The 13,694-nt window shown below is 46.9% G+C and overlaps 1 protein-coding gene across 9 annotated transcripts in view; it reads right to left on the bottom strand.

Moving 5' to 3' along the window:
• LOC119970677 (caspase-3-like) overlaps positions 1 to 13,694 on the bottom strand; it is a 77,586-nt gene that overhangs the window by 49,102 nt on the left and 14,790 nt on the right. For 6 of the 9 annotated variants that reach the window (XM_038805678.1, XM_038805679.1, XM_038805675.1 and 3 more), the window contains one exon: positions 3,020 to 3,092. In XM_038805678.1, the coding sequence (XP_038661606.1) occupies positions 3,020 to 3,087 (68 nt within the window). In that variant the 5' untranslated portion in view covers positions 3,088 to 3,092. The remainder of the gene's footprint in view (positions 1 to 3,019; positions 3,093 to 13,694) is intronic. The other 3 variants (XM_038805684.1, XM_038805683.1, XM_038805677.1) reach the window with 1 other exon arrangement.

Genomic DNA, 13,694 nt, shown 5'->3' with positions numbered 1-13,694 from the left:
AGTGTGCCTGCTTAGAGCACTTCTCTCAGAGGTTGTTTTCACTGTTTGACAGGTGATTACTCTCTAAGAAGTTTGCACATCACTCGACTAGCACTGAACATACCTTCAGTTGCACCTCCTGCCTACCAGTCCTCAATAAGACAGAAGAACATTTGTAGCTCCAATCTCCACTGAGGGTCGAGAGCTGTCAACTGCTCCAAGCAGGAGGAACGTCAGAAGTAGCAAACCCCTCTATCGGGCAGATGGGGTGGACACCAACATACACCTGGAAGGAAGGAAAACCTCCAACGGATGCACAGGCAAAGGATCACTTCTCATCACAAGACTGAGGGCTGGTGCCTCAAGGGTTCCTGGAAAATTGCTGATAACATGTACTGTTAGTGGAACAAGATCTCCATCCCAGGAGAATAGGCAGGCATGCGCTGCCAAAGGCCGACAAGGTGCCTCTTATTAGAAGCCACCTTCTCATGGGTCTCTGCCTCTTGCCAAATGATGTGTTCGCTTGTAAAGCAGAGAATTAAGTATTATTATGGATTGCATGCAGTGAAGACTCAATTTGTGGAGGGTGACTGTGATGTATGGGTGTAAGGGGGCAACAGGATGAGGGGAAACACAAGCTGCTCAGTAGCATGAGATAACTACAGAGAGGAATGATTGGAGTTGCAAGGTGTGTTTGACTTGAGGTGTACTGTGCAGAAGGCTGTGAACATCAGAATGTAGAGTTTGACCCTGAAAATATTATGCCGCTCACATCTGTCATTCCTCCTGAGGGTTGGAGTCCTCCTGATGCCTGTCTGCAAGTTGGAAGGAGCACATTTCTGCTGCTGACTTCCTCAGCCACTTCCAGCTCATCCCACTGCAGCCACTCACATGCTGCAGCAGAACCTCCAGGTTGGAATGAGAACCCCTACCCCAGGGGGCAAGAACAGCCTTCCCAAGTCTCCTCTCCATTTCAGTCTAGTTCTATAGAATCCCTACAGTGCAGGAGAAGGCCATTCGGTCCATCAAGTCTGCACTAACCCTCCGAAAGAGCTTTCTACCTAGGCCCACTCATCCACCTTATTCACGTAACCCTGCGGATTGATCATAGCCAATCCCCCTCTAACCTTCACATCTTTGGACTAAGGGAGGAAATCAGAGCACCCAGAGGAAACCCACTCAGATACAGGGTGAACGTAAACATCACACAGTCACCCAAGGACGGAATTGAACCTAGGTCCTGGTGCTTTGAGGCAGCAGTGTTAACCACTGTGCTGCCTCGTGATTGAAATAGCCTAGAAAATCCAAATGCTGGTGAACCTTTATGGCACGCCATAGTTCATTTAATTAAAAATCCTTCGTTTGGCAGGATGAATGCATCATCTTACCTCCAAGCTCCCCAGCCAATTATCTTCATCTGGCAAAAAGCAACTGCTGGGTGCGCTGCTCAGAGATGGATTCTGGGACCAAAAATGGTGCTGACATTCCTACAGGAACTAAGGTGGAAGATTCCGTTTTTTCAATGTTCCTCATTATTTATCCACTGTCCTATCTGTTATCTCAATTTCCACTTTATCTGAGATTGCTTTCCTTACACCTCCAGTCAAATACCTTTTTATCTTTGATGAATTTTAGTCCCTCAAGAATTTCCACTACTGCTGATATTAATTACTTTTCAAGTTTCTCTCTGATTAGCCCCTTGGTTACCCTCTTATTTCTGATGCGCACTTTGTATCTTCTACTGTGGAGACACACGATATTTGTTCAACGTCTATGCCATTTCCTCTTTCCCCATAATTTCTCCTGTCTATAAGAGACCAACATTTACATTAGCTTGTCTTCTCCATTTCGTAGACTTGTAAAAGGCCTTGCAATATTTTTATATGCCTGGTTAGATTACTTTCATGTTCTACTTTTTTACCCCCTCATCAACTTTTTGATCACCCATTGCTGGTACTAACGAGCTCCCAATCCTCATGCATACTACTATTCTTTGCAAAATTATAATCCTTTTCTTTCAGTGCAGTGTTATTCTTATTTCTTTAATGTGGAGATGCCGGCGTTGGGCTGGGGTGAGCACAGTAAGAAGTCTTAGAACACCAGGTTAAAGTCCACCATGTTTGTTTCAAGCACTAGCTTTCGGAGCACTGCTCCTTCCTCAGGTGAATGAGGAAGGAGCAGTGCTCCGAAAGCTAGTGTTTGAAACAAACATGGTGGACTTTAACCTGGTGTTGCAAGACTTCTTACTTATTTCTTCAGTAAGCCATGAATGGATCTTTCTATTCAATGAACTCTCCGATGTGTATAATTGGCCTTGTTTAAGTTTAATATTTTGGTTTTGGATTGCAATATATTATTTTCAAATTGAATAGGAAATGCAATTGCATTATCATTTTATCCCCCAGAGAATGATTTATCATAGGATTACCACTTAAACCTGACTTTTAACAACACTAAACATCTAAAATAGTTCCATCAATAAACAAATGATGAACACATTCAGCCTTTCTCAAGGTTTGTATCTCTATTTTGCTGGTATAAAAATGATTCAAATGCATCCTGTGTTAGCAAAATCACATTGATATATTTTTTTAAAATTTAGAGTACCCAATTCATTTTTCCCCCCCAATTAAGACGCAATTTTAGTCTGGCCAATCCACCTACCCTGCACATCTTTTTGGGTTGTGGGGGCGAAACCCACGCAAACACGGGGAGAATATGCAAACTCCACACGGACAGTGACCCAGAGCCGGGATCGAATCTGGGACCTCGGCGGCGTGAGGCAGCAATTCTAACTACCAAGCGACCGTGCTGCCCTACATTCATATTGTTAATGAAAGTTGTAATTAACATTGTGCTAACTGAATTAGTCTATAATTACATGTAGAGAGTCAGTAAAAGCAATAATTTGCCAATCCTTCGGTAAATAGTTAATAAATCTATAGGAATATATTCTCGATAGTGAGAATGCTACAAATTGTAAAAGACCTCTTAAGCATCTAAAATAATTATATTTTTAAATAAAATAAATTAATCTCACCCTTCGTAGACTGTGCTGGATTTTGCATCAACAGTATCACCGCCAGACATTGTTCCCTTATCAGCCATTGCTGCTGCAAGCAAATAATTTCATATACATGAGTTATTTGCCCACAAAAGAAATCCAATAACATGCACTTGTATGTAGAAAACATTGCACAATTTGGAAAACAAGAAACCTTGAGCAGAGGTCAGGGAGGTGAGCAAATTCATGGGTCACAAAAATGTAATAGCTTGCTGGTTTTAAAAGATCAGTACTGCAGGGGCACATGAACATGCTCTACTTTATGAGCATGACAGACCTGGAACAGCAGAGAGTGAAGCCAAATTGTCCCCATAACTTCACCTCAGCAAGTTTGAGAATTAAGTCTTTTAAAAAAAAAACTGGATATAAAAATAAAAATAAAAGCTGGCATCAGTCAAGTGATCACACCCTGCTGTCCTTACCCAGTAGGGCCTAGGTGTGAGACTACGTCGTGTACCAATGTGGCCGATAGCTGGACAGCATGGTGGCACTACTGCCTCACAGCACCAAGGACACAGGTTCACTTTCGGCCTTGAGTGACAGTGTGGCATTTGCACGTTCTCATGTTTGTATGGGTTTTCTCCGGGTGCTCTTCTTTCCTCCCACAGTCCAAAGATGAGCAGGTTAGATTAATGTGCCATGCTAAATTGCCCTTACTGGCCACCAGGTTAGGTGAAGGGGATGGCCCGAGGCGAGCAGGGTGCAAGGAACGGTGCAGGTACAATGGGCTGTATGGCCTTCTTCTGCACCATTGGGATTCTATGATTTTATGATCATCTTTAATTTCTGCTAGAATCTGTTGCCTAGCTACCAACGCCCCCCTCTTTCCCAGCAATCGTTGGAGGTTGAAGAAGACTGTTCACAACCTTGGTGTTGCAGCTGACCAAAATGAGCTTCCGTCCACATATCTGCACCATCACTAGGAATACCTATTTCCATCTCAAACACCGCTGACTCAGCCCTAGCTTCATCTGATGCCAAAACCCTCAACTGTGCCTTTCTTATCTCCAGGCTTGACTACTTAAACACGCTCCTGGTCAACCTATTTTTTAATCCTCCATGAACTTCCTTGCAGTCAACCCAAACTCTTTTGCTCATTCAACCCAACTTTTCACTAACTTTTCAAAAATACATTAATTCATGGGATGTGTGCATCGTTGTCTTGGTCAGCATTTATTCCCCATCCTTAATGGAGGAGGAGGAGGAGGTGGTGAGCTGTCTCTCAGACAGCTGCAGCCCATGTGGTGTAGCTATACCTACAGTACTGTTAAGGAAGCGAGTTCCAGGATTTTGACCCAGCGACAATGAAGGAGTTACTAGTCTCCTAATCCCTGACCTGGTGATTGGTTAGTTCAGTTGGCTGGATGGCTGGTTCGTGATGCAGTGCTTTGCCAACAGCACGTGCTCTACCAGCTGTGGTCACTGATGAAAGCTCCACCTTCTTAACTTTGCCCCTTGCCAGGGATGTGGTGACCCTCAGGTTAAATCACCACCGGTCAGCTCCCTCTATCAAAGGGGAGAACAACCTCTGGGACTGTGGCAACATTTAGATTTTTTATTTATTTCTTGTAGCCACAGTATTTGTATGGCTGGTGCAGTCCATTCTGTTTCTGGTCAAGGGCAACTCCCAGGGAATTGTTAGTGGGGGATTCAGTGATGGCAATGTTATTTAATATCAAGGGTAGATGGTTAGATTATCTTGGAGATGATCATTGCTTGGCACGTGTGACACAAATGTTATTTGCCACTCATCAGCCCAAGCCTGAATGCTGCCCATGTTTTGCTGTATATAGACATGGACTGCTACAGTATTTGAGGAATCACGAATGGTTTTAAATATTGTGCAATCATCAACGAACATCAACACTTATGGCCTTTTATTTACTCATTTGGTCGTACAGAACTTGAGCATTGCTGAAAAAAAAGACACGTCATGGCTTTTTGTCTTGCACACATTTCACAAGAATACCAGCGTAAGGAGAAAAAGACAATTTACACTGTACGAGAAGGTTGACGAGTGAGACAAAGGAGCAAATAGCAGGGGCGCGGACTATATCATACGGTACTCCACAGCCCCGACCGTGGAGTTTCTGGCAGAGAGGAAAAAAACTACAAATGGAATTTGACCCGTTCTTTACTGAGAAAGCAGTGAACCAGCTGTGCCAGACATGGGGGCCAGTTATGAGCATGGAGACAAGACCAGCTACCGACTAGCTGAGAAAGCAGGCAGCCACGAGGGAGAGGGACAATGCTGGAAAATCTCAGCAAGTCTGGCAGCATCTGTAGGGAGAGAAAAGAGCCAACGTTTCGAGTCCGATTACTGTTTGTCAAAGTCACGAGGGAGATAGCGCAGGTGAGGGACAGGAGCAGCAGACTAGCCACAGTGCCAAATAAGATATATGGAGCCTTTGTGTTCTTCTACAGCGAGCTGTCCACCTCCGAGCCCCTGGAGGGAAACTCGAAGATAAAATGGTTTCTAGATGGCCTGGACATACCAGTTGTGGGGGAGGAACAGAAACAGCGGCTGGAAACACCGCTAGGACTGGGGGCGGTCATAGAGACCATCAACTCCATGTTTGGGGAAGGTACCAGGTCCAGACAGATTCCCGGTAAGACGTCTATAAAACGTTTGAGGCAGCTCTGGCCCCGCATCTGCGTGGGATGTTCAATGATTCGCTGCCGAGGGGGGCCCTGTCACCCACGCTGACGCAGGCCTCAATATCACTGATCCCAAAAAAAGATAAAGACCCAACAGAGTGCAGGTCATACAGACCAACTGCACTCCTGAACACTAGGCGACTGGAGAATTGCATGGCAGAGGTAGCCGCGGAAGATCAGACTGGTTTGTCAAAGGCGGACAGCTAACGGTGAACATCAGCCGCCTGCTGCACATGGTTATGACCCCACCCAGGGAGCAGACACCAGATGTGATAATTTCCCTAGATGCTGAGAAGCCCTTCGACAGAGTCAAATGGAGGTAACTCATGGAGGTGCTGTAACAGTTTGGGTTTGAGCCAGGGTTCACCTCGTGGGTGAAACTACTGTACAACGCTCCCATGGTAAGTGTATGGACAAACGGCACCAGCTCCGAATACTTCCGGCAGCACAGAGGCACGAGGCAGAGATGCCCAACGTCTCTGCTGCTATTTGCCCTGGCAATCAAGTCACTGGTCATCAGGTCATCAAAGAAGTGGTAAGGCATTGAAAAGGGAAACAGAGAGCCTAGAGTCTTACTCTATGCGGATGACCTACTCCTCTAATGTCTCAAACCCCTAGCCAGCATGGAACTCCTAAGGGAGCTCAGAGCTTTCTCAGGTTACAAACAGAACCACAGCAAGAGCAAAATCTTCCCTGGGAGCTTCTGGCAGAGAGGAAAAAACTACAAATGGAATTTGTACAAATGGAATCAGTATTCATCAAGTGTATAGATAGCCTGGGTCATATTGAGATCCAAAAAGGCGAGGTGTTGGGCGTCTGGAAAAATATTAAGGTCGATAAGTCCCCAGTATCTGATGGGATCTACCCCAGAATACTGAAGGAGGCTAGAGAGGAAATTGCTGAGGCCTTGACAGAAATCTTTGGATTCTCACTGTCTTCAGGGTGATGAAGGGTAGCAAGGATAATCCAGAGAACTACAGGCCGGTGAGCCTTGCGTCACTGGTAGGGAAATTACTGGAGAGAATTCTTCGAGGCAGGATCTACTCCCAGTTAGAAGCAAATGGACGCATTAGCGAGAGGCAGCACGGTTTTGTGAAGGGGAGGTCGTGTCTCACTAACTTGATAAAGTTTTTCGAAGAGGTCACAAAGATGATTGATGCAGGTAGGGCAGTGGATGTTGTCTATATGGACTTCAGCAAGGCCTTTGACAAGGTCCCTCATGGCAGACTGGTACAAAAGGTGAAGTCACACGGGATCAGGGGTGAGCTGGTAAGATGGATACAGAACTGGTTAGGTCATAGAAGGTAGAGAGTAGCAATAGAAGGGTGCTTTTCTGATTGAAGGGCTGTGACTAGTGGTGTTCCGCAGGGATCAGTGCTGGGACCTTGCTGTTCGTCGTATATATAAATGATGTGGAGGAAAATGTAACTGGTCTGATTGAAGACGACACAAAGGTTGGTGGAATTGCGGATAGTGATGAGGACTGTCAGAGGATTCAGATTGTTTGGAGACTTGGGCGGAGAGATGGCAAATGGAGTTTAATCCGGACAAATGTGAGGTAATGCATTTTGGAAGGTCTAATGCAAGTAGGGAATATACAGTGAATGGTAGAACCCTCAAGAGTATTGACAGTCAGAGAGATCTAGGTGTAAAGGTCCACAGGTCACTGAAAGGGGCAAGACAGGTGGAGAAGGTAGTCAAGAAGGCATATGGCATGCTTGCCTTCATTGGCCGGGGCACTGAGTATAAAAATTGGCAAGTCATGTTGCAGCTGTATAGAACCTTAGTTAGGCCACACTTGGAGTATAGTGTTCAATTTTGGTCGCCACACTACCAGAAGGATGTGGAGGCTTTAGAGAGGGTGCAGAAGAGATTTACCAGGATGTTGCCCGGTATGGAGGACATTAGCTATGATGAGCGGTTGAATAAACTCGGTGTGTTCTCACTGGAACGGCGGAGGTTGAGGGGCGACCTGATAGAGGTCTGCAAAAGTATGAGGGGCATAGACAGAGTGTATAGTCAGAGGCTTTATCCCAGGGTAGAGGGGTCAATCATTAGGGGGCATTAGTTTAAGGTGCGAGAAGCAAGGTTTAGAGGAGATGTACGAGGCAAGTTTTGTGACACAGAGGGTAGTGGGCGCCTGGAATCCACTGCCGGAGGTGGAAGCAGGGACGATAGTGACATTTAAGGGGCATCTTGACAAATACATGAATAGGATGGGAAGAGAGGGATACGGACCCAGGAAGTGTAGAAGATTTTAGTTTAGACGGGCAGCATGGCCAGCACAGGCTTGGGGGGGCCGAAGGACCTGTTCCTGTGCTGTACTTTTCTTTGTGAACCCTCGTGGAGGCGGGGGGAACCCCAGGATCCATAAAAGTGTCTCTCTCTCGCCCCCCCGGTGTATGTCAAATCTTCGTAAGCACATATCATGCATCCTCACCCTCTCCCTTGATGCCACATACAGCAACGCACACATGCCACAAATCTCAGCCCAAACCCAAACCTTCCCTCAAACATGTACCGGCACTCCACCTGATCAAACATGTCCATGGACACCATCACCTCCGGTACCAGAGCTCCCGACAGATTCATCACCACTCAACAGCCGTTTTATATTACTCGCGAGCTGCTTGCCCTTCACAAAGCCTGTTTGATCTTTTGCAACCACCCTAGGACAATCCTCCATCTTCCCCGCCAATAACTTAGCCAATACTTTCACATCCGTGTTCAATAGTGATATGGGCCTATACGACCCACATTCCACCGGGTCCTTCCTTTTTTCTCAATTAGTGTGATTACTGCCTGCGTCCTAGTCTCCGGCATCTCCCCCATCTCCAGTGCTTCATTAAATGCCCTCAACAGATGTGGTGCCAGGTCCGTCGTAAATTCCTTATAAAATTCCGCCGGGTACCCGGTACGCCGGGTATTCCAGGGGCTTTCCCCGACTTCATACCCAATACTATCCAGCTCCTCCCTCAGCCCTCCATTGCCTGCCTCTTTGCTTCCTCTACCTGGGGAAATTCCAGCTCGTCCAGAATCCGTCCTTTGTCTTCCTCCTCTCCCCCCGGGTCCGCCTCGTAAAATCCCTGGTTGTACTCCCTAAACGCTTTGTATATCTTCCCTGGCTCCAACACAACATCCCCAGCCCGGATCTACAATATTTCCCTAGAAGCAACCTGCCTCCGCAGCTGATGCTCCAGCATACGGCACGCCTTCTTCCCAGATTCATATTGCGCTCCTCTTGCTCTATGCAGTTGCCCTACCACCCTCCCCATTGTCAGCCTGTCAAACTGCCCCTGCAACATTTTCCTCCTCGCCAATCCCTCCAGTGGGCACCCTCGAATATTCCCTGTCCACCACTATCTCGCTTAGGAGACGATCATGTTCCTCACTCCTTTCCCTATCTGCACTAGCCTAAAACAAAATAATTTCCTCCCAGACCACGGCTTTCAGTGCTTTCCAAAAAATGACCACTGACACCTCTCCATTCTGATTCAACTCCACATACTCACATAATCACCGCCAGCACCTTATCACAAAAACCTCCATCCGCCAACAACCCCGAGTCAAATCTCCACCCCGGCCTCTGCTCTCGTCCTAATCGAAACCGAATCTCCAGCCAGTGGGGCGCATGGTCAGAAATAACTCTCCCCTCCACCCCAACTAAAATCTCCCGACTCACTACAAAGTAATCAATCCTTGAATACACCTTATAGACGTGTGAAAAGAAAGAATGCTCCCTTCCCCCTGGGTTCTGATAGCATCATGGAACCACCATACCCATCCTCTCCATAAACCTCCCCAGTTCCCTTGCCATTCGTACCTACCCATCGAACTGGGGCTCGACCTAACCATCCTCGGCTCTAGGACATAGTTAAAATCGCCTCCCATGATCAACTGGTGCGTGGCCAAATCCGGGATTGTTGCCAGTAACCCCCATCATCCCAATTTGGGGCATACACATTTACCAACCACCGGTGTCCTTCCAATACCCCACACAATCAAAAATCTCCCACTTTTATCCCTCACCTCCTTCGCACTCACAAATCCCATTTTTGTGCTCATTAAAATCGCCACTCCCCTCAATTTCAAATGAAACCCAGAGTGAAAAATACACCCAACCCTCCCCTTCCTTAACCTAACCTAGTCCTTCACACGGAGGTGCATCTCCTTCAGAAATACCACCCCCGCTTTAAAGCTCCTGAGGTGCACGAACACCCGTGACCTTTAAACCGGCCCATTCAGTCCCCGGACGTTCCACATTACCAATCTTATGCATCCAATCCCCTCTACCATCCATCACCTTCCCCACTTAACTCCCGCCCCCTTAATTCCACCCGATACCTAGCCCATCCCAGATGGCCCCTTACTCCGCCCCTGACCATGTCATCTCTCAGCCCGGCCACGTCGCAACAATGCCACCCCCCCCCCCCCCTTCACCCCCACCACCTCCCTTCCATTCACCAGCATCACCTGCTAATGCATTTGCCCGTGCCCAAAGGCACTTCCCAATGACCTCCCCTTCTCCCCCCTCCCCAATTCCTCAGCTCAAGGAGGAAGGCTCCCTTGTTGACCTTAACCTCCCCACCCAAACAAAGACTTTCCTTTAAATCCAGACAGCCTTCTCCAAAAGCAAACAAAGTGTTAAACACAAGCAGTCCAATAAAAGAGGGGGCGGGAAGAGAGGCGGGAACATTCATCCCCACATAATTCAGCCTTTCAACCCCTTACAATCTCAACAGCAAACAGCAAACCAACCCCCCACCCGCATGAGGACGACGAAAATCCCCCAATCCCTTCCCCCACTTCAAACATGCTCCCAACCATTACAAAGTGCCAACACCCCAGTTCCCAAGCATTGTCTGCTCAGTTCTCATAGAACATTACAGCGCAGTACAGGCCCTTTGGCCCTCGATGTTGCGCCGACCTGTGAAACCCCTCTAAAGTCCATCGACACTATTCCCTTATCATCCATATGTCTATCCAATGACCATTTGAATGTGTTTAGTGTTGGCAAGTCCACTACTGTTGCAGGGAGGGCATTCCACGCCCTTACTACTCTAAGAACCTACCTCTGACATCTGTCCTATATCTATCTACCCTCAATTTAAAGCTATGTTCCCTCGTGCTAGACATCACCATCCGAGGAAAACTGCTCTCACTGTCCACCCTATCTAATCCTCTGATCATCTTGTATGCCTCAATTAAGTCACCTCTTAGCCTTCTTCTCTCAAACGAAAACAGCCTTAAGTCACTCAGCCTTCCCTCATAAGATCTTCCCTCCATACCAGGCAACATTCTGGTAATCTCCTCTGCACCTTTTCCAATGCTTCCACATCCTTCCTATAATGCGGCGACCAGAACTGCACGCAATACCAGAGGTTTGTACAACTGCAACATGACCTCATGGCTCCGAAACACAATTCCTCTACCAATAAAAGCTAACATACCGTACGCCTTCTTAACAACCCTCTCAACCTGGGTAGCAATTTTCAGGGATCTATGGATATGGACACCGAGATCTCTCTGCTCATCCACACTACCAAGAATCTTAGCAGTTATTCCTTCCAAAATGAATCACCTCACACTTTTCTGCATTAAACTCCATTTGCCACCTGTCAGCCCAGCTCTGCAGCTTATCTATGTCCCTCTGTAACTTGTAACATCCTTCTGCACTGTCCACAACTCCACCGACTTTAGTGTCGTCTGCAAATTTACTCACCCATGCTTCTACGCCCTCCACCAGGTCATTTATAAAAATGACAAACAGCAGCGGCCCCAAAACAGATCCTTGTAGTACACCACTAGTAACTGGACACCAGTCTGAACATTTCCCATCAACCACCACCCTTTGTCTTCTTCCAGCTAGCCAATTTCTGATCCAAACTGCTAAATCACCCTGAATCCCATGCTTCCGTATTTTCTGCAATAGCCTACCGTGGGGAACCTTATCAAACGCTTTACTGAAATCCATATACACTACATCAACTGCTTTACCCTCATCCACCTGTTTGGTCATCTTCTCAAAGAACTCAATAAGGTTTGTGAGGCACGACCTACCCGTCATAAAACCATGTTGACTATCTCTAATCAAATTATTCCTTTCCAGATGATTATACATCCTATCTCTTACAAACCTTTCCAAGACTTTGCCCACAACAGAAGTAAGGCTCACTGGTCTATAGTTACCAGGGTTGTCTCTACTCCCCTTCTTGAACAAGGGGACAACATGTGCTATCCTCGCTATTCTCATATTCTCTATTGCTATTCTCCCCCAGTTTATGCTCCTTAATAAAGTCTTTGGCCGCCTCTGGGGTCTCAAAATAATACTCCCAGCCTCCTAACGTCACCCATAACTTTGTCGGATAGAGCACCCCAAACCTGACCTTGGCCTTTTTGAAGCATGCCCTTTGCTTTCCCAACCCGGCTCCGATATCCTGATAAATTCTGACCCGATTCCCCTTGGAGTCGCAGATACGCTTCCCCCTGGCCCATCGCAAAACTTTCTCTTTCTCCACAAGTTTGTGGAGTCTCACGATCATCGCCCGCGGTGGATCCCCAGCTATAGGCTTCTGCCCCAGGGATCTATGCACTCAATCCACTTCAGGCACCTTATCTAGCACCCCTACTGCCAACAGCCCCGCCGGCAGCTTCGAGACGTACCTCGTGGCACTCCACCTTCCACTCCTTCAGGCAGACCCACTATTCGCAGGTTCTGCCTTCTCGAGGTCTTCTCCTCCTCCTCCACCTTTGCCTTCAACATTTTACTGAGGTCTCCTAGGTGTCCCACCACCGCCTCCAGAGTCACCACTCGATCGCTGTGGTCCGAGATTACTCCTTCGATCTTCTGAATCTGCGACCCCTGTACCTCTAGACACTTCTCCACCCGTTCTAAAGAACTCTTTTGGGGTGCCACCGCTCCTTCAATGGCCTTTGAGCGATCCTCTCCCATTTCTTTCCTCTGCTGCTGGAATTCCGCTTTAATAAAGGCCATCAATTCAAGCTGAAGCCTTTCACCTTGTACCAGCCCTTCCCCCACCTGCATGTTTACAGTGGTTGTTGCAGCACAAGCCTGTTCCAAATCTCTCACCGTTTCCTGCCGGGTCTGATAGCCAGCAGACATATCACTCTTGGGGAAACTACTCCTCCAACATTCACCTGTGCTTTTTCATCAAAATTCCACCCAATATCAGGTAAAAATAGCTTTTTGTGTGCCATCAAGCAGGATCTGCCCTATGTGTGACCACTCACAACATGGCCAACACCGGAAGTCCATTCTGTTTACATTCTATATAAATGATCTACAAGCAGGGACATAGTGTAACAGAGCAAAATCTGTGGATGATACTAAAATAGATGGGAAAGCAGGCAGTGGGTAGTGGGTGCCTGGAACTCGCCAGCGGAGGAGATGGTGGAAGCAGGAACGATAGTGATGTTTAAGGAGCATCTTGACAAATACATGAATAGGATGGGAATAGAGGGATACGGGCCCCGGAAGTTTTGAAGATTTTAGTTTAGACGGGCAGCATGGTCGGCACAGGCTTGGAGGGCCGAAGGGCCTGTTACTGTGCTGTACTTTTCTTTGGTCTTTGTTCAGTGAAGAGAAGATGCAGATTTTACAGATGGATATAGATAGGCCAAGAGATTGGGCCAAAATTTGGTAGATGGAATTTAATCTGGATAAGTGTGAGGTTATCCATTTTGGCCAAAAAAATAGTCAGGCAAATTACCCAAGTCGAAAGCAGATTCAAAATTGCATCTGAGTGGCTTTGTTCATGGATCGGAGATAGTCTGTATGCTGGTAGAAAATATAATAAGAATGGCAAATGGAATTTTAGTGTTTATTGTAAAAGGACTGGAGTATAAAAGTAGAGAAGTAATGTTGCAATTGTATAGGGTGTTGGTGAGACCACATCTATATTGTGTCCAGTTTTGGTCTCTTAATTTGAGGAAGGATGTGGTGGCATTGGAAGCAGCTCAGAGAAGGTTCACC

This window comes from Scyliorhinus canicula, chromosome 8 (genome assembly GCF_902713615.1).
Source record: "Scyliorhinus canicula chromosome 8, sScyCan1.1, whole genome shotgun sequence".
In the NCBI taxonomy this organism is placed as follows: domain Eukaryota; kingdom Metazoa; phylum Chordata; class Chondrichthyes; order Carcharhiniformes; family Scyliorhinidae; genus Scyliorhinus; species Scyliorhinus canicula.
This window is presented reverse-complemented; position numbering and strand designations above follow the sequence as displayed.